This window comes from Panicum virgatum, chromosome 2K (assembly GCF_016808335.1).
Source record: "Panicum virgatum strain AP13 chromosome 2K, P.virgatum_v5, whole genome shotgun sequence".
Classification (NCBI taxonomy): domain Eukaryota; kingdom Viridiplantae; phylum Streptophyta; class Magnoliopsida; order Poales; family Poaceae; genus Panicum; species Panicum virgatum.
Genome location: NC_053137.1, coordinates 18091888 through 18112942, shown reverse-complemented (window position 1 = coordinate 18112942; position 21055 = coordinate 18091888). Strand labels below are relative to the sequence as shown.

The 21055-nt window shown below is 47.2% G+C and overlaps 2 protein-coding genes and 1 pseudogene across 2 annotated transcripts; all 3 read left to right on the top strand.

Moving 5' to 3' along the window:
- The first annotated feature begins 3347 nt into the window (after window positions 1-3347).
- On the top strand, window positions 3348-10223 carry LOC120669908 (PTI1-like tyrosine-protein kinase 1). The gene is made up of 8 exons (XM_039949811.1): window positions 3348-3576; window positions 4227-4345; window positions 5049-5296; window positions 5414-5540; window positions 5652-5925; window positions 8885-9017; window positions 9561-9647; window positions 9767-10223. Exons 2-8 carry the CDS (start codon window positions 4252-4254, stop codon window positions 9908-9910), a joined length of 1107 nt encoding a protein of 368 aa, XP_039805745.1. The 5' UTR covers window positions 3348-3576; window positions 4227-4251; the 3' UTR covers window positions 9911-10223.
- A 2084-nt stretch (window positions 10224-12307) lies between these two features.
- Window positions 12308-13524, top strand: LOC120669902 (peroxidase 2-like). The gene has a single exon (XM_039949798.1). The coding sequence runs from the start codon at window positions 12355-12357 to the stop codon at window positions 13324-13326; it is 972 nt and encodes a 323-aa protein (XP_039805732.1). The 5' UTR covers window positions 12308-12354; the 3' UTR covers window positions 13327-13524.
- A 1793-nt stretch (window positions 13525-15317) lies between these two features.
- Window positions 15318-16500, top strand: LOC120669898 (annotated as a pseudogene).
- Window positions 16501-21055: the final 4555 nt, after the last annotated feature.

The following is a 21055-nucleotide window of genomic DNA, read 5'->3' as shown; positions in this document are numbered from 1 at the left end:
GCATCATCGGGCTATCTAAATAACGTGGACAATTCGAAAGAGATACAACTATAGATATGCAAAGATTTGCATATCTCAATTGTATCTCTTCCAAATGGGAGACGCCTAACTAGGTTACATGAACTACTAACATTAATTAACATGCAGGAGGACGGTGGCGGTGCTTACAGCGGGTCCGCGGTGTAGGCGTGGCCGGCTTGGTGTGGACTCGCAGTTCAAGCTTTTCATCGAGAACGTCGCAGGCAGACGCCAAGAGCGGGCACGGGCGATGTAGGCATGGCCGAGGCATCGGGATCGGGCGCCAAGAGCCGAGTCGCGGGCGCGGCCTCCGGGGGCGGGGAGGCAGCGCGGGCGGCGCCGGGGGTGGGGAGACGGTGTCGGGGGCGGGGTTGAGTCGGCAACGCGCCCCGGGGACGAGGCGGGCCCCGGGGACGCCACTGCCGGGGCGGAGAGGCGGCGTCGAGGGCGAACGTCAGCATTGGGGGCGGGGGCGGGGAGGCAGCATCGGGGGGCCGGGCGTCGGCGTCGGGGAGGCGGGCGCGGCCTCCGGGGCGGGGGCGGGGAGGCATCGTCGGGGGGCCGGGCATCGGTGTCGGGGACGGGCGCGGCCTCCGGGGTCGGGGAGGCGGCGCGGGCGGTGCCGGGGACGGCGAGGCTGTGTCGGGGGCGGGTCGCCGAGGCCGCGCGAGCCGGGGACGAGGCAGGCCCAGGGGACGCCGCAGCCGGCCTCCGGTGGCGGAGGCGGGGAGACGGCGCGGGCGGCGGCGCGGGCGGGGAAGTGGCGCGGGTGCGGCTGCGGGGGCAAGGTGCGGCGTGCGTGCGTGCGTGTGTCTGTGTGCGTGCGCACGTGTGTGGGCGCCGTCACGAAGCTTAGTGTTCGTGACTTTGCCGAGTGCTCCGATCTGGCACTCGGCAAAGACAACGTTTGCCGAGCGCCAGATCTGGGCACTCGGCAAAGTCACCTTTCTAAATTTGTTTACAGAAATTTATTTGAATACAATTCAAAATTTCACAAATTTCTTCAAATAATGGAAATTTTCATTGCCCATTTCACACAACAATTCTTACTCATGCTTTAACGAAAAATATTCCATTATTTCAATCACTATTAGATATATTTCAATTTATATGAACTAATTCTTTACAATTGCTAAAAAATTAAAAATTAGAAAACAAATTGGAAAAATAACCCAAATTTAACATGAACCAATTTATGACGTCTATTGCATATACAAAAAAGTTAGCATGCTTCAACAAAAAAAATGTTATTATTTCATGCACTATTAGTTCAAATTTAATTTAAATACTATAGTTCATAAAATAATATTTAAAAATTGTCAAATGGACTCAAAAAATCACCAAAATTTAACATTACACAATTCTTCATGTCTTATGGCTATAAAAAAATAGCAAGTAAAACTCCAATTCGAACATCACTCTAATTCAAAATCTCAAAGAATCCTTCTGAGTTCTCTGAAACTTCTTCGGAGATGCCTCGTTTCGTAAGCAACATACATGACAACTTTTGCAAAACCATTTCAAATTTTCACCATAGACTCCCTGTATGAAATCATGATGTCATAACAAATTTCAAGAATTTCTGATTACTTTTGAATTTTATAAATTAAAAACCAATTTGTCCACATCGCACTTTGTCCCGTCTCATGAGCAAGATGTTCAAATTTTCCTTTCAATTGTTTGGCAATGTCTCAAATTGTACTAAATAACATAAATATCATTTTTCCATTCATTATACTTAATTTATACTATATTTTGCAATTCAAAATTGTATTATCCCCAAAATATCCTTTTAATGAAATAAATTAACTAAATATAGTAAACAAAACGAAAAATGTATCAAATTCTAATATGCAGTGTTTTGTACAGTATAGTAGCTAAAAAAAAGTTTGGATTGCATTGGAGAATTTTTTTTGTTATTTTGCCGAGTGCTAAAGAGGACACTCGGCAAACAGACCAGAATGCCGAGTGCGTAGGCTATAGCACTCGGCAAATCGGATTTTTGCCGAGTGCCCGACTTCTGGCACTCGGCAAAGAGAAACGGCCGTGACGGCCCTCCTACGGCAACGGGCGCTTGCGCGGCACGTGACCAGGTTTGCCGAGTGCAACGGTTAGGCACTCGGCAAACAATAATGGCCGTCACGACCCTCCCACGGTAACGGGCTCGTGCGCGGCATGTGACCAAGTTTGCCGAGTGCCCTTGTGTAGGCACTCGGCAAAGTAAAGAAATACCGAGTGCTCTGTCGCGGCACTCGGCAAAGAATAACATCACTGGGGGCAATGGGTGCGTTTTGCGCGCGTGAGGTGCACGTAACACGCTTTGCCGAGTGCCCTCGGCGAGGCACTCGGCAAAGATGTAGAGTACCGAGTGCCCAGAGGAGGCTCTCGACAAATAGCGTTGTTCGCCGAGTATCACTCCCGCGGCACTCGGCAAAACAGCAGTATGCCAAGTGCCATTGTTTTGCCGAGAGCTTTTCAATACGCACTCGGCAAATATTATATTTGCCGAATGTCCGCTATTGTGCACTCGGCAAAGCCTCGGGCACTCGGCATATTTGGGATTTCTGGTAGTGCATCTTAAAATCCAACCAGAATAGCTAAAAAAATTCTCAAATCGCCGCCACTTGCAAGAAAAACTGATTCCAGCCACTTATTCAAGAAACAAATGGAAGCCCATCAGGAGAAATAACATGAAATGGTGGAGATGTTGGCTATAGTGATGGATTGGGAGCAAGGAGATGCAAGCCTACACCATGAAATGGAGGATCCAGAACTTGAAGAATCTTTTGAAACCTTGTATCTTGAATCTATGTAATGTGCACTGAACTTCAACACATTAGAGCTGGTTGTACTTTTTTTTTTCCTTTGTAGGATTTTTTCACAGAGATGTAAGGTTTTTACTTACAAAGATTTTTAATAAGGCAACACGAAAAATAGCTCGAGTTAATAAATGTTGTCCTGTTCAAATTTGTGAATGTTTGATTGTGAATGTGCTCCTGTGTATGTGACTGTGAAAGTGTTTCTGTGTATGTGAATATTTAAATATGAGATTGTGTTAACCGTTAAGATTCCAGTACATTCCTCGTTAAATTTGAAATTTTAAGACAACGCTAGGTAGATGGAGTGATGGATAGATAGCCGGGCCACAGGTGGACACGGCCCGCAAAGTCAGGATGCGATATCAGACCAGCCCGGTACCGAGACCTCAGCCCATGGTACAGCCGGCACGAACTAACAGTGCTGGGCCGGGCCGGGCTGCGGCGCCCATATGGCCATTGGCCGCCGTCCAAAGATAAATAAAAAAAGAGAGGAAAAAACTGGGGCAGGGCCTACACTTGAGTTCCGGTCGGCTCGCCCGTTTGTCTGGTCTGCGGTGGTCCCGCCGCTTCACACCGCGGTCGCACCCCTTCCCTTCCCCCTCTTTCTTCCACCCCCCAGTTCACTCGAGCACGCATCGGCAGCGCGCCGTCCTCCTGCTCCGTCCTCCTCCGCCGCCGCCGTCGCGGAAGGGAAGGATCCGTCCCTCCGACCGGGCTTCGGTTGGTCTCGCCCTCGCCGGTAAGGAAGCCCTACCGAGCTTCTTCCTCTGGTTGATTGATTGCTGTGATTGGGATTAGTTTGGAACCCGAGTCTTCCTAACTCGGGGCGGATGCGCGGATTTTCCAGCAGTTTTCCTTCTCCGATTGCTTTGGGGGGGATGGGTGGAAACCACGAAGACCGCCGCCTGGCGATAGCGCGGGTACCGGGTCGCCGGGTAGGGGAATTTTTGTTAGAATCTCTCCTATCAGGGGATGTGCTCCCCTCCACGCGCTTCTGGAAAAGGCTGGCTGAAAGCGACCCGCGTTCCTGCACTCACTCGCCTCGATAGTAATATCTGAAATGGATAGCCCCGAGCCCCCCTAAAAGAGAAATAAAGGACACGGTACTTGCTTTATTCAAGTTATTTTCAGAGCAGCTGGTACTATCGGCGTCCTGTTCATCTGAACAAATTTGTTAGTTCGCCTAAAAAAAGAAATGTTCCTTCTCATATCAAAGAGGTGAAGCCTTCATGCTACTTGGTGTGTTGAGTGAAGGACGGGTGGGGAACAGGTGTTGTACGCCTGTACCCATCTGCTGATAGATTGCACTTTGTGTACGAGGGAATGCCTTATTTCTAAAGTTGCTATTTATGGCTAACGCCCTTTTGGGTTTTGATGCATGTACTCAAGGGGTGAGAGGTGACGGGACGGCGGTATGAGGCAGTGGTTATGTTGTAACTGCCACTTTGATGACGAGGAAGATGGCCATGACAAGGAGCAATCCAAAGTTCAGAGCAATAAGATAGACCGTACGTTGCTTACTTTGGAACTTTGTTTTTGTTCTCTTGTTTATCACATAGTGTGAAATCCAGTGCGACAATGAACCTAGTCATTCACATTTAGTTTGAATAGTAGCTGAGAGCATTTTTTCTGTCCATTCACCGAAAGTTTCCAGTTTTTAATATGATTCAGATTGTTGCTGGATGCACATACAGATAAGGTAGATTCAGATATTATTTTGGACACTAGTTAGCAACTTGATTATGCAAGAATATCATCATGACGTTTTTATATAAAAATCAAATTTATGCAGATCAAATTACCATAATGGTTGTTCTCATATCAAATGTATGCACTCCAAATATTTTTAATGTTTCATGTATTAAGTTTTTGCAATCTTATATAATGTACCATTGTTTAGGTAGGTAGATGAAGAAGTGTTGGGACACCATTCCCTGTTTTTATGTCGTACACAATACTTTTGGCCTTTGGGCTATGCAAATGAACCCTTTCTTTTTTAAAAGGCCCAAATTCACACGCTACTCATAATACATGTCTTTTATGACTTCCTTGTTTTCCGAAGTGTTATATTTCTTGTCTCATATGCAACTCCCTTGCTACTCTATTTAAAAGGATGTTTCCAAGGTGTTCTGCTACATGTTAAGGTTCTGGTGCATTATCCACATCATTTACATGTTGATTATTTACTGATTTAGTTTTTTATCTTTTCAGCGAAGCAGAAGTCTTCAAAGCCTCCTGTTAGTCAACCTGAGCCAGAGATTTCCCCTCCTACAATTGATGTCCCTGACTTATCATTGGATGACTTGAAAGAAAAGACTGATAATTTTGGATCCAGAGCTCTGATTGGTGAAGGATCTTACGGACGAGTATATCATGCCACTTTGGATGATGGGAGGCAAGCAGCTGTTAAAAAACTTGATGCGTCTGAAAATGAACCTAATGATGAGTTCTTGAAACAGGTGAGTGCCCACAGGACATAAGCTTCTTGCCTTTTCTGTTCATATTCCTCATACCTAGATGATATTATCAGAATGGAAAGGATGAAAAAAAAATGTATGTATGTTTCTGTGTCGCAGGTCTCACTGGCATCAAAGCTAAAACATGAAAATCTTGTTGAGATGTTGGGTTACTGTGTGGAGGGAAATTACCGTATACTGGCATATGAATTTGCAACCATGGGTTCTCTTCATGATGTTTTGCATGGTAAGGCATTAAGCATCTGGTATCCTTTTCATGCTACATGTATATAACGATATTCTTTAGGATGTCATGCTCATCTGTAATGGACCTGCATCATATTCCTTTATACAACAGGAAGAAAAGGCGTCCAGGGTGCACAGCCTGGACCTGTGCTTGACTGGATGCAAAGGGTCAAAATTGCTATTGAGGCTGCAAAAGGTATAGAATATCTGCACGAAAAGGTTCAGCCCTCAATCATCCATCGGGACATCAGATCAAGCAATGTACTGCTGTTTGAGGATTTCAAGGCAAAAATTGCGGACTTCAATCTTTTGAACCAAGCACCAGATATGGCAGCTCGCCTCCATTCAACTCGTGTATTGGGAACTTTTGGATATCATGCACCAGAGTAATTTTCTATACCCTAGTTAATAATAATGCTTTACTGCCTAGCACATCTATTCTTTCCTTAATGCTACTCAACTGTAGTTTTTTCATCTCAGTTATGGTTGTCGTAATTCATATCTCTTGAGCCAACTATAATATGGTAGCATTTGTTTGAGTTTGGTTAATCCCTACTGCTTCCTTAATGATTTTATTCAGTGATTGAATATGTTCATATTATTTGCTATTATATTTTCCCATGCTCATCTGATTGATTGCTATTGATGAAAAGTCAGCTAGTTCTGTTACATAAGTTATCATGGTTCAAAGTCATTCTGTGGTAGTTGAGAAGCACATACGCACACCAGCAGATGAAGGGACATTTTTTTCTTATAAAAAAAATCATATTGCAAACCCATGATATGTGGCCTCCATCCAAAGATAATTGCTGCCCTAACCAGTACTCTTCATTCTGTTGAACAGAAAATTATTGATGTGTACCATGGTTACAAGGATTTTTTTTCCTACTAAAAATATTATGTGACCCATACCTGGTCCTATGAATCAAGTCAAGGTGAATGTATGTGTAACTCTATTACATGCTAGTAAACCAAGGGTCACTTTTGTCCCTCACAATCATTTATGTACGTAGCTACAAACAAAAACCTAGGGCCACCTTCACTTCCCTACTTGTCATCTATGTAATTGTAAGACTTGCACTTGCTGGTATAAAGATCTGATTTTTTGCTCCAGTAAACCCTTTTAAAAACTAGAACACATCTCAAAGTAAAAACAATTAATTAATATACATTTTATTAATTAATTTAGTCTTGGGTTTAGCAACAGCCCAGCCCTTCCTGCCCGTATTGAGCCTAACACATGCCCAATTGAATCTGATTGGATCAAGAACGGAGGTGCCGGCTAATTTCATTTCCAGGCGATGTATTCCTTAGTTGTGGGCAACATCAACACGGAGCTCTGCTGTTGTACGAGCTCGCCACAAGCACTTCCTCTTACCACATCCTCGGCTTCAGCTGTCCTTCATTTGGTTCCACTGAGATCGGTCACTTGCACTGCTCTGTGGCTTCACTGATCGCACCAAGGATCGAATATGCCACCAGGAAATGAAATGGCAGGTCACGTCCGTTCTCAATTCAATCAGTATTTAGATGGGCATGGGTTGTGCTGGGTAGGGCCAGGCCCGGGCAGGTCCAAAGACTTCAAATAATTTTATAATTGTGATTGAGTTAATTAATTAATTTGCTTTGAGATGTGTGCTAGCTGCTAGTTATTTCAAAAGGGTCTAATGGAGCATTTTTCTAAAGAAATATACCTTACCATTTTTGGAACCATCAGTTTAACTAACAAAGCTGGACCTTGCTTAGGTAGATGACCAGTCTTATTTGGAATGCTATGACAGATCTTAACTGCCTTTATGCATGTCTTGTAAATCGCTTATGACTCCATATCAAAAGCGGTACTACTACTGCTCGGACATCCAATCAGAATTTTTTCATCGGACGGTCCATCGCGACATCGACAAATAATAGTTGCAACATCAGAATTCAATGCTTGCAACACCAGAAAAAAAATATGTATACACGTAATTCTGACATCCGATTCGGGGATGGAGATTCCCACCGCAACATTGACACCATGTTTCGGGCAACATCCACTACGAAACATAAAGAAACAATAATTGCAACATTGGTGCTTGTCTCTTGCAACATGTGTCGAGCGTCTGACACCGATCAATAGACATTGGACGTCTCATCTGTAGCATTACCATATCAAAAAAACTACTCACAACTCGAATATATTGTTGAAGCAGTGACTATATCTAGGTTATTTTGTCTAAACCTTTACAGTATCCAGTAGTGATTTCCCATTATATGTTAGCATCAATTTCACTCTTATAAAGTGGGTATCTCATTATATGTTGACACAGCTGTGAAGTTATTTGAATGTTCATCTGTATACAATGGTTGCTTCTATGATACCGCTATAGGGATTGTTTTTCTACACTGGGTATATACTCACCGCAGCAATGGTATTTTATTAGAATGAGCAATCATAGTTTTCTTGAACTGACAGCAAATATTGAATTCCATGTGGAATCAAGTATTGAACCTGAGCTTCTGCTAATGTTCGGGCCTGTAGTCTCACTTTTATCAACAATATTTCAAAAAGTATCTACATTCTACCCAGCTGCCTTCTAGAGTTCTAGGTTTGCCCCCAAAACCTTCAGGATACATGCTTGAGTGAATATTTCATTTTAAGGATGTTGAATAACAACACCAATATGTGTCAAGAGAATGTATTCTAACTTCCTGGCAAGCCACCTGAACATGCTATCTGCCTTATGCTGTTGAATATCCTATTCCACTTATAAAAGAAACTGGAACCTTTGCAAAGCTTACGTTAGTATCATTTTGCTGGTGAACAACCTACTTAAGTGTGGTGTACGGCATCCTGATATTCAATTGTTGTAGCTGTTTTCCCTATATGTGATGTTAACATGACAGGATTTACTCACATAATTTCTTGGTGAAATTTTGGGGCGAAAGGCTCCCTCCTACTTCGTTGCATTTTCTTGATTTCAATAGCAGCCACAATAAAATATGGGCTATGCATCATTCATGTATCATTTCACTTTCTTTTGCTATCTAGGATGGTGACATTAGTAGCACGTTTCTTTTGCTTGAGCACATTGGTTGGTATGTTTTCAGTCTGTTCTTTAGAGGTGTTCAAATACCAAAGTTACATTTATTTTTTTATTTTTGCTTGAGCACATTGGTCCATGCTTTGTAACTTTTATTTTGTCAAGTATTGGTAGGGTTCAGTAAATAAATCTAGCAAGATCATTGATTTCTGTTGCAACATTGCAGTGAAAAATTGTATTTTTATTCTTTGCATGAATTGAAGAAATTTTAAAAGCCCTGCTTTTTGTGCTCCCTTTCTAAATTTGGCGCTACTTGGTACAGATATGCTATGACTGGCCAGCTGACACAGAAAAGTGATGTCTACAGCTTTGGTGTAGTCCTTTTAGAACTTTTGACTGGTAGGAAACCAGTAGATCACACAATGCCTCGGGGACAACAAAGTTTAGTCACTTGGGTAAGTCATTTTGCTAACTGGCTGTTGAAGAATGGTTACTTATGTGTTGCTCAGTATAATATCTTTACCCCCTTGTCAGGTGCTCTATGTATCAACTGGTGTAATTGAAGAAGAAAATGTCGAAAAAATTGGGGAGTGAGAAAGTGATGCACCATTTACGGGATATGAATATGAATGATTGAGATAAATTTGGCCGACGATAGTAATGCTTACAATGCTGGGATGGATATGAAGTGCAGTAGCAAGTTGTTTAATTTTCATTATTTTAAATCATGGTAGTAATTAATTAGATAGCAAGGACTGGATACTGCTATTGCCCTCCTGAAATGGTTTCTCCAAAATAGATGTTACTTCAGAAATTGGTTTACTCAGATAAAACTAAACAGAAATAAATCAATCCCTCCATCAACCAATTAGTATCTGGGCATTAAATCTTACTGAGAAGTTAGAAGTATCTGGTTAAAAATTTGTGAGAATACCCCAGTCAGAAAAGGTGGGTAAGTATCCATGTCTTGACTTCTTTTATGTGCAATATTTACTCAGGCTACTCCAAGATTAAGTGAAGACAAGGTCAAGCAATGTGTAGATCCCAGGTTGAAGGGAGAATACCCTCCAAAGGGAGTTGCTAAGGTCACCCTTTCGCACCCTTAGACACATGTCTCTATGAGTGATATTTTACATTCAGTATAGGCATCCTACTTCCTAATGAGCATGCAATTATTGACGTAATTTCTTTGACTCACCTGCAGCTCGCTGCAGTGGCAGCTCTATGTGTGCAATACGAAGCAGAGTTCAGGCCCAATATGACCATCGTTGTGAAGGCACTTTCTCCTCTCCTCCAACAAAGACCCGCACCGGCCGCATCAGAGCCAACCCCGGAACCTGCAAGCTAAGGCCAAGTCTCATGCGATGGACGGGCACAAGCCATCTCGGAATCAGGCTATCAGCACATTCTGTGTAATTGAGAGTATTTTGGATGTTCATTTTGTAGTGTTCCCAATCAGATAAATCATACATGAAGTTGCCCCTGCCATTTGTGGCCACCTAGGCTCGCCGCTTGATATTGGCGCGGTACAACGGTGTGTAGTAGGATTGAAGTTTTTCTTTTCCCTTATTTACCAACTCTGTAGGTTTAAAGAATTCGCCATGTTTGGATGAATAGATGATTTTCAGTCTGCGGCATGATATCGCTGTTACATTTGAGTTCTTGTTCTGGTTATCTCGCATGGTAGTTACTCGTTGAAATGTGGAATAGTGTTGACGGCGTGGTATGCTGTGCCGGTACTTGTATGAGATGAGAATCGCTGTGATCTGAGCTGCTTACTGAAGGGATATGGATGCTTTGCAGCATCAGCTAGAGTTGTGACCAATAGCTCGGTTGCAAATTAGGCCGTTGAGATTGCACGAGAGATGAAAGGCTGAGATTGCAACTCTTCATGCGAGATGGAAGCAAGAAAGATTGAAATTGCACGGGCCCCTCTTAAGAACGGCATTGTTATCTTGAGAGGCTCTGGCCTTCATCAAGATTATTTGTAAGCGCCTGTGAGCGGGAGAGGAGGCCATGAGGGAAAATGCTCATTCGTAAAAACTGTGGGAAATAGTTGGTACAGGGTAAGGCATCCTAGGACCAATCATTCGTAAAAACGAAGGTGCAACAGGAACGGGGGCATCAGAACAAGTTGGCCAACTGGCTCCTCTGATGAAGAAGCTGCCCTCTGCCAGTCCAATCGGGCGTGTATGGATATGAGCTTGCATGCATGTGATCAATCAGCCGAACGGATTTGACTTGAGGCAGACCGACTCATTATCGTTTCGGAATTATTGTGTTTAGAATAGCACTACTGTAGAACAAGATAAGCTCAATCACCCATCGTCTACTAAAGTACACGCTGACCATGCGGCAAATACTCTATTTAGGAGGAATAGTATGATATGGGATGCCCATATGATGAGCTGTAAGCTCCGCGCCTTTAAAATCTCTTTTAAATTCTAATAATTATATTCTAAGAGGAGGGGGTGAATTCACTACCACACAACATATCATTGCAAATGACTCGTCACCGCCAATTTGAAACAAACCAGCGGTGATAGTAGGCATCACCGCCAGTTCGTAATACAATCCGGCCATGATGTCGGATAATGACGGCACCGCTGGATCACCGCCTCCCTTCTCTCTCTTCACCATCTATTTTTATCTCTCCCCTTCACTATCTCTTAGTCACTCCTCTCTCCTTATCCCCTCCCCACCGCCTCCCCTTCCTCTCCCCTGCCGCACCTCCCCGTCCTTTTCCCAGCATCGCCTTCCTCCTCTCCTCCTCCGCCATCTCCCTCCCCTCCCTCGCCGATGGTCCCATGCAGCCCCCTCTCCCCGACCTCCCTACTCTCCTGTCGCCGCCTCCTATTCCTCTCCCCTTCTCTCCCCGTCCTTTCTTCTCTCCCCTACGGCCGCCTCCCTTTTTCCTCTACCGTGCAACCGCCTTGCCCCCCTCCTCTTCCCCGCCGCACCTCACCGTCCTTTTCCGCAGCGCCGCCTCCCTTCTCTCTCTTCACTGCGGGTGTAGGAGGTAGCCTAGCTGCATAAAGCAATGCATTGTGGGGCGAGATAAAAATTTATTAATCAAGACTAAGAAACTTAATACAAAGACTAAGAATTTATTAATCAAGTCGGATGACTGTTGTGGGGATGAATTTTCTCTATCATCTTTTGAAACTCTCTCTCTTTTTTCCTCTAATGATCATGTCACGTTGGCAAATTTTCTGATATGATATTAAATTTAATACCTATGAAACTTTTTTGAAACTTGTGCTCCATCATAAGATGATGGATGATACTTGTATGTCTAAGGCTTTGTTCGGTTAATCCCCTCCACAAGGAGATTGAGAGGGATTGGAGGAGATTGGAAGGGATTAAATCCCCAACAAGTCAATCCCTCCAATCCCCTCCAAACCGAACAAGCCCTAAAGGAGCAGACTTGTGATGGGAATTTTTGTCCGGAACGTGGCAGAAGCAAACATCCCTCCCCAATTGCACATCCAGTAGTCTAGGAGTATTTGAGAAACCCACATGATCGAGCCGCCACGGAGTCAGCGCTCGTATGCTGAGTTGTTCCTTCAAGTAAGCACATGTTCTTGTCCAAAAAAAGGCATCCTCGGGCTGGAGAGAACATGCCACACTCTGGATTAAAGAATCGCGAGACCAACCGGCCTGTCTGTCCGTCTGGCTGCGTGGCCCTGCAGGGTGCAGTACAAATAGACGTGCAGAGCAAAGGATGGGAAGCACTCGAGCCCCAGCTTCCACTTCCCAAATCCCAACAACGCCTCGGAGCAAACGGCCGGGATGGCTAGGGTGGCGGCGATCTTGGTCTCGTGTGTGCTGCTCCTGGCCGCCACGACGTCCTGCCACGGGCTCAAGTACGGCTACTACAACCGGCGGTGCCCCCCGGCGGAGTTCATCGTCCGGAACGTCGTCGGCAGGGCCATCCGCCGGAACCCCGGCGTCGGCGCCGGCCTCATCCGCCTCGCCTTCCACGACTGCTTCGTCCAGGGCTGCGACGCGTCCGTGCTGCTCGACCCGACGCCGGCGAACCCGCGGCCGGAGAAGCTGGGCCCGCCCAACTTCCCCAGCCTGCGCGGCTTCGATGTGATCGACGCGGCCAAGGCGGCGCTCGAGCGCGTCTGTTCCGGCAAGGTCTCCTGCGCCGACGTCGTCCAGTTCGCCGGCCGCGACGCCGCCTTCTTCCTCAGCGGCTACAAGGTCAACTACGGGCTCCCGGGGGGCCGCCTCGACGGCCGCGTGTCGCTCGAGAACGAGACGCTCGCCTTCCTGCCGCCGCCGTCCTTCAACCTCTCCGAGCTCGTCGGCAGCTTCCGGGCCAAGGGCCTCAACGTCGACGACCTCGTCGTGCTCTCCGGCGCCCACACCATCGGGCGCTCCCACTGCTCGTCCTTCTCCGACCGCATCGGCACGCCGCCGTCCGACATGGACGCCGGCCTCGCCGCCGTCCTCAGGAGGCAGTGCCCGGCGAACCCCAATTTCAACAACGACCCCACGGTGGTGCAGGACATTGTCACCCCCAACAGGCTGGATAACCAGTACTACAAGAACGTGCTGCGGCGGAAGGTGCTCTTCAACTCCGACGCGGCCCTGCTCACGTCCGGGGAGACGGCGAGGAAGGTGGTCGAGAACGCGGCCGTCCGCGGGAGGTGGGAGAGGAAGTTCGCCAGGGCGATGGTGAAGATGGCCGCCATTGAGGTCAAGACCGCCGCCAACGGCGGCGAGGTCAGGAGGAACTGCCGCGTCGTCAACTAGGACGACGACACAAATGGACGACCGCGCGGCAGCGGCGGCGACGACATCCTATTACATTATTGCCACCTGCACGTACTTGCAGTGACCATTCGTGCTGCAGAATAATCCTTCTGTTTTGATTCATTTGTCCATTGGAAAGCACCGCTGTATCACTATTTTGATTCTAATAATGGGATTGGCACTCGATTGATTTTGTTAGTCTTGTGTGAACACTGAATAATAAGAACCCCGTCGTTTAGTTTTTGCCTGAACATTATTTTTTTTCCAATACGAAATTCTTCGAGGGGAACAAATATTGCTCGATATCGATCATGTCTCTATGTAAGCTGCATGTTGTAGTACATTATTAATTTATTATGGAAAAACCAAACGTAGCTGATTGTCGAGAGATGTGCTCCTCGTTGGCAAAATTGCATTAAGCTCGATCTCATGTTCAGATATTTGGGGGAAAAATTGCATTAAGCTCGTTTTCAGCTCCTGCGCTCCGCTCGGAGCAGCAGCATGATCATGATCAATATTGTGGAAAACGAGCCGCTACGCGCGGGCTCGGGGTCTGCCGTCGGATGGCCTTCTGCCGAACTGGACGGCATCGAGCTTGGGGGCGCATCCTGGCGCCCATGGACCCGGTGTCCACGCCATTTTTTCCAGATATTTTGGAACCCCCAAAATATAATGTGGTTCTCCCAATTTCATCATTCTTGCTCCCTTGTTTCAGCATGAAAATGGCCATTTGCTCCATGGTTGCAATACGGAAATATCCTCCGCGCCACTTCGGGTCACACCCCATGGATTCATTTGTTTTTATTATTACCAGGTTATTACCTGCCTCCGGGATTTGGCTCAAATAATTTGATCAAATGTCAGTACTACTGATGGGCCGGCTTTTATGGCTGGGCCTAGGCGCGGTGCGCGTGCCAGGAAGCCTAGTGGAAGGGTCACTGGGCCTGAATGGGTTCAAGCGTTTGCAGACGCTTCTCTGGCTTCTGCCGTGTAATATAAATAGGGTAGTGCTATGAGAGAGGGGTATCAACTTATTGTACAAGAACAACTCGAACACAATTCCAACCTGCCCTCTGTTCTTCCCCCAACATCCACTCTCGATTGCTAGCCTTTTCCCCAATCGCTATTCTGTGCTACCGATCCGCTAACATCAAATTGGAACTTTTAAATTTCATAACGCTTAATTAAAGCACTGAAATCTATCTCATTCACACAACTGATCGAGGCAATTGTTAAGCTTGTCCTTGAACAAGAAGTTTGGATAAAAGTAGAAACATAGAAGGATTCAAACGTTGGCCAAAAAAAAATAGAAGGAATAAAATCTAAGAACAGATCCATGCAAAAAGCACATCAACTACTTTTTTTTCGGGGGTAAAAGCACATCAACTACTGACCTATGGAATAACTGAATTACTGAAATCTACCATAATTCACAGGATTTTTGCTGACATTCAGATACATATTCTCAGAAGCAATGATTTTATATCCCAAATTAGGCACCAGATATCAGTTTTGGCCTCAATTGTCGAAGGTGCACCCTTGCATTGTATAGTTATTAGGTGCGTGTAATCTCATATGAGCACCAGAAATTCTCGGAAACAAAGTTTTCTCCTTGGGATGCAGGCCCGGATCAAGACGAAACCTGAATCAATCTTCGGTATTATTCTCTCAAAAATTATAGTCTCTCCATATATACGAAACGATGAAAACTAGAACAAATTAAATTCTTCAAGCGGAAGGATTTTTTGAGGGGAACAAATCTCTGCTGACATGGAAGTTGGAAGGTCAGAAGCTAGGTGCTGGTCAACATGCTGCATCGGAACTTCGCTTCATCTCGAATGGCGTGCGAACGCTCCTCCTCCCGAGCCGTCACAACAGCCCAAGTCCCCAACGAACCCTGCCGCCACTCCATAAATTGGCCTCCGGCCAACGCTCAAGTTTCACCGAGAGCACGAGCGAGCAGACTCAGATCTTCTCCACTGTACTCTAGCTAGCATCTAGCTAGATCCCGTCATCCAATCACCATGCCGAACCTCACCGAGGTCGCGCGCTCGAGGAACCTCCTGCTCAAGGTGGAGGGCCATTCGGTGACCTCGGCCATGGGCGACGGCGAGTTCATCAAGTCCAGCACATGGATCGTCGGCGGCCACTTCTGGGAGATCCACCTGCGCGGCTGCGCCCCAAGGACGACTGGGCCGGCCGCCACCGGCCGGTGACGCTCAAGCTCGTCCTGCTCTCCGAGCCTCGCGGGGGCGACGTCAAGGCCAAGCTCAGCTGCCGCCTGGTCGACCCGGCCGGCAGGCTGGGCCCGTCCGAGGAGAAGAGCGTTGCGCACAAGTTCCACCGCCGGGGGAATTACTCCGGCCCCGCCGTGCTCGTGTCGAGGGAGGACCTGGAAGCCTCCGGCTACCTCGCGGACGACGCCTATACGGTGCAGTGCGCCATCGCCGTGCTCCGAGAAGTCCCGCCGCCGCAGACGGCGACGGCGGCCGACGATCCCCGCCCGGAGGCAGCCATGCCGTCCCCGGACCTGGTCCGGGACCTGCGCGGGCTCCTGCGGGAGGGGACGGGCGCGGACGTCACGTTCGTCGTGTCCGGCCAGCCGTTCGCCGCACACAGGGCCGTCCTCGCCTCGAGGTCGCCGGTGTTCATGGCCGAGCTGTTCGGGGGCATGAGGGAGGCGTCCTCCCGCCGCGTCGAGGTCGAGGACATGGAGCCCGCGGCCTTCGGTGCCCTGCTCGGCTTCGTCTACACCGACACCGTGCCGGAGCTCGACCGGCTAGGGGAGGAGGAGGCGGCGTCGATGGCGCAGCACCTGCTCGCCGGCGCGGACAGGTACGGGCTCGAGAGGCTGAAGATGATCTGCGAGTGGAAGCTGTCCGACGGCATCACCGTCGACACGGCGGCGACCACGCTGGCGCTGGCGGAGCAGCACCGCTGCTGGGGGCTCAAGGCGAGGTGCGTGGAGTTCATCGCTGGGTCCCTTGACGCCGTGCTGGAGCCGGAGGGGTAAAAGCACCTGGAGGAAAGCTGCCCCGCGGTGCTCACCGACCTTCTCAAGGCTGCGCGTGGAGAGGGACCAACTAATTAGCACGGCTGCGCTCCAGCTAAAAAATGTGGCAAGTTTGATGGAACCTAGCTCGTGTATGATTCTAGATTTATTTTCAGGGTTGTCTCTGCTTGCATTTGTTTCAATTTTCTGTTTTTCATCTATGTTCAGCTATAGCACTTTTGCACCGCATGGCGTGCTAGGGCTCCGGGGTTGGACGTGCAATGATTCATACGGGGAAAGCTATCACTCGCGTGACTGATTTGAAGCGTCTCCTTACTTGATTTTTCTTTGCCCCAAATCTTCCCCCTCCCTTTATTCTCCATTTCCGGCGAGACTTCGGCGAAGTTAGGGTTTCGGGATTGCCGAGGGACCGGTGCTCACCACCGGCCTTAGAAGGAGGGCTGGCGGCAGGCCGACCCAGCAGTGGTGGGCGCGAGGGCGGCAAGGCCGGCAATGGTGTGCCACTGGCTCGGGCGGTGGAGGACGGTGGTCGATCTAGACGGTGGCGGGAGGCGGCCAGCGCGGGCGAGCTAGAGCGGCACCAGGGGGTGGCGGCGTGTGACGGAACCGCTAAATTAAAACTCTAAATTAAGCCTAATGGCCGTCATTTGAACACATCGGGCGCATTAGCTTAATGGCTTAATTTGACGGTCCTTTCTCAACCCACGGCCTGATCGAAACAACACCGGTAGTCCCATACGAAGGCGGGCGCAGATGGTATAAGCACGACAAATACTTGAAAATACAACAACGCGACATAAATAATACACAATTTTTCACAAACAAGATCAAACACAATAGTTTTACAACCAAGTTCAAATGTGTACATATAATTGAAATAACCTTAAATTTTACATAATAGACACCCCAAGCTCCAAAGAGAGAACCTACAACTACACTAACTCTACTGGCTCACCCTCTACACCACCGGTCAGACCGGTTCACCCAACCGGTCAGACCGGTCTGCATGGAGCACCCCACGTAGCCACCGGTCAGACCGGTCCACGGACCAGTCAGACCGGTCCAACAAAAATAGGAAGCGTGCACCTCAGCCCATACACACAAAACCCCGTGGCCTCCTAGACAAACTGTCTGGTCCCATGACCTCCCATCCCTCTGCGTCTCGGCGGATGAACTTGACGCAACAGGGATAGAAGTCAACGTCCGGGTGTCTTGAAATAAAAATGTAGTGGCAACAAACCCTGAGCAGCTAACACTCAGCAAGACTTACCCGTCGGTGGATATACTTAGCCCACGTATCTAGACATGCACGGCATTTGGCTGGTGGTTGATTTTTGCAGAAAAAGTGACTAAGTAACTCCTTGTTTCCATTATTTTAGATCCAAGTTCTATATAGATTAACCATAATCTAATATTTGCATAATCTAATTCTAACCAAACATGGCAAAGCAATCAACAATAATTTAATGTAATCACCATCATATTTAATTCTCGTTCCATTATCTTACTACGATGCAGCAAAGAGATCAAGATCCTCATAACCACGAGACACGGCGAATCAATTCGATTTAACCTTGCAAGGTGAACCTAACCAACACGGCACGCATAAGCCCCGTCGGACCACACACACCAACCCTTCCCCTCCCCGCCTCGAACTACAAGATCACCCCACCATCATATGGTCAGCCGAGCTCAACGTGAGACCACCAAAAATAATACATGCAGTACTAGGCTTACCAGTTTCGACTATCTCCTACTCCCGGCATGCGATTAGTACAATTCAATCCCCAATCGGCACTGCCAACAACGACCGGTCCTTAATCGACACAGACGGGGCTAAGGCATCCAGGAACCCTGTCCTACTACCATACCTATACATCCTCATCATTCCCCATCCGATATCCAATTTCCATTCATTCCATCTTGAATATAGTAAACCATATAATGTAATATAATGACATCCTATATCTCGCGAGTGACAGAAACATCACTCGACTTCTATCGAGCCTTATTAAGCATAGCAGTGCTACCGACCTATCCATACTAGTATAAGGCCCGGGAAATCTAGGGATCATGCAACTAAGGTTTCAAACAACTCCTGAACGTAATGCACAAGTAATAAATACATGTAGTGATTCATAAATTCGAAATAGTAGGACATGCACCGGGGCTTGCCTTGAGTCTGCTACTTAGTACTAGGATAAGCTGGGCCTTGGGCCAACTCCCCACGAACCTCCTGCTGCGGGGCTTGCCCCTGCGACCCCTGTGGCTCCCAACCACCTCGTATACAACCTCCTCCGCCGCGGCTGCTACACGTGTGCATCTACATATGACATGAGAATGTATGTATGGTTTATAAAAATTACAAGTAACCAACAACTAAAATAATTTCTAACTATTTGCACTAACTACCCCTTATAATCCCTTCTCAGCCACTGCCACACCGGTCAGACCGGTACCTAACACCGGTCAGACCGGTCCCAGTTAACCCAACACGCTACTGGTCTGACCGGTCGGACGACCAGTCAGACCGGTCCTACCCAGACCAAAAACTGGAACCTTTGTCGTGGCAAAACTAGACCACCAAATCCAAATCCCTTCTAGGCACTAGTTCAGGGGTGCATATAGATGATCTTGACCCAAGGAATCTGACCAAAACATCCTATAAAGAGAGATCGAGCCATCCCAAGCTAGAGTACCTTGGATGACTCCTTTCCCCACGAAGAACTTGAATCCACTGCACCCTGGGAGAGGAATCATGGAGAAGATGATCCCCGACCCCGATTTGAAGCTCCCCAAGCCTTGAAATGGAGTTTGGACTAGAGATTTGGGGGGTCAGGGTTTGAGAAGGGAGAGCTCGGGGTGGGAGAGAGCTGGACGCTGAGGAGGAGTGAGTTGGTGAGGGAGAGAGAGAGGGAGCGGTTTAAATGCTGTGGGGGCCCTCAAAACGGTTGAAACCAGTTCAATTGGTCAGACCGGTTGCCCCGACTAGTCAGACCAGTTCAGCCCAGACTGACTAGCAAAGTTTTAGTTTGGTGATTTGTCATGTGAGTTGGAACTAATGACCATAATTAACTTAATTATCAAGAATTAACACCTGGGTGTTACAACCCTACCCCCTAAAAGAAATCTCGTCCCGAGATTTAATGGAGATGCTAAATGGAAGATAGAAATTGATGGGTACCTTGATAGGCTTGTAGCAATTCAGGACACTTAGACTGAACAAAGTCCTCCGTTTCCCAGGTAGCTTCCCGCTCATAGTGATTACTCCACTGCAACTTATAGAAGTTGCTAGTGTGATTTTGAGTGACCCGAGTCTTGAAATCGATAATTTTCACTGGGTGCTCTGGATATACAAGATCGGGCTCCAATTGCAAATCCTCTAGATCAACGATCTTAGTGGGAACACGGAGGCATTTCCTGAGCTGAGATACATGGAATATATTATGAACCGCAGATAAGTGGGTAGGGAGTTCCAGACGGTATGCCACTGGCCCACATTGCTCAACAATAAGGAAAGGCCCAACATAGCGAGGAGCGAGCTTTCCTTTCACACCGAATCGTTGAACCCCTTTCATTGGAGACACCCGCAAGTAGACATGATCCACAACTTGAAACAAGATAGATTGACGCTTCTTATCCACGTAACTCTTTTGTCGGGATTTTGCAATCTTTAAATTTTCCTGAATAACCCGAACCTGTTCTTCTGCTTCATTAACCATGTCGGGCCCAAAGAAAGTTCTCTCCCCAGCTTCTGACCAATTCAATGGCGTTCTATATTTCCGTCCATATAAAGCCTCAAAGGGAACCATTCTGATGCTCTCTTGATAACTATTGTTATATGCAAACTCGGCCAAAGGTAAACACTCATCCCATTTTTGGCTATAGGTGAGCACACATGCTCTAAGCATGTCCTCTAATAATTGATTTATCCTTTCTGTCTGACGATTAGTCTGGGGATGGTAAGCTGAACTGCGGAGGAGTTGAGTGCCGAGGGCGGCGTGAAAGTGCTCCCAGAACTGGGCAATGAACTGAGTACCCCGGTCTGAAATGATTGTCTTTGGAATTCCATGAAGACTCAAAATATGATCCATATATAATTGGGCATATTGCTTCGCTGTATGGGTGGTCTTTACCGGCAGAAAATGTGCTGACTTGGTGAGACGGTCCACAATAACCGATATCGAAACATACCCCTTAGAAGTTTTGGGTAAGCCGACAATAAAATCCATACTGATGTCCTCCCACTTCCAAGATGGAATACTTAAGGGCTGCAAAGGGCCGGCTGATCTCAAGTGGCTCGCCTTAACCCTTCTGCAGGTGTCACACTCGGACACATATTTAGCAATTTCCCGCTTCATCCTTGTCCACCCAAACCGCTGCTTCAAATCTTGGTACATTTTATTGCTGCTTGGATGGATAGAATACCTAGAGAGGTGAGCCTCATCAAGGATCTGCTTCCGAAGCTCCAAATCTTTAGGTACCACTAATTTATTCTTGAACCATATCACCCCCTCATCATCTTGATGAAAACACTGAACTCTGGGGTCATTTTCACTGAGCCTTTGTCTAATCTTGCCCATGCCCACATCACTTTTCTGAGCAGCAATAATTTGATCTCGAAGTGTTGGAGTGAGTATAATATTGGTAAGTGTACCCTCAGCTATTATGGCCAGATTCAATTTCTCTATTTCCTGGCATAGAGTCGCCTGCACA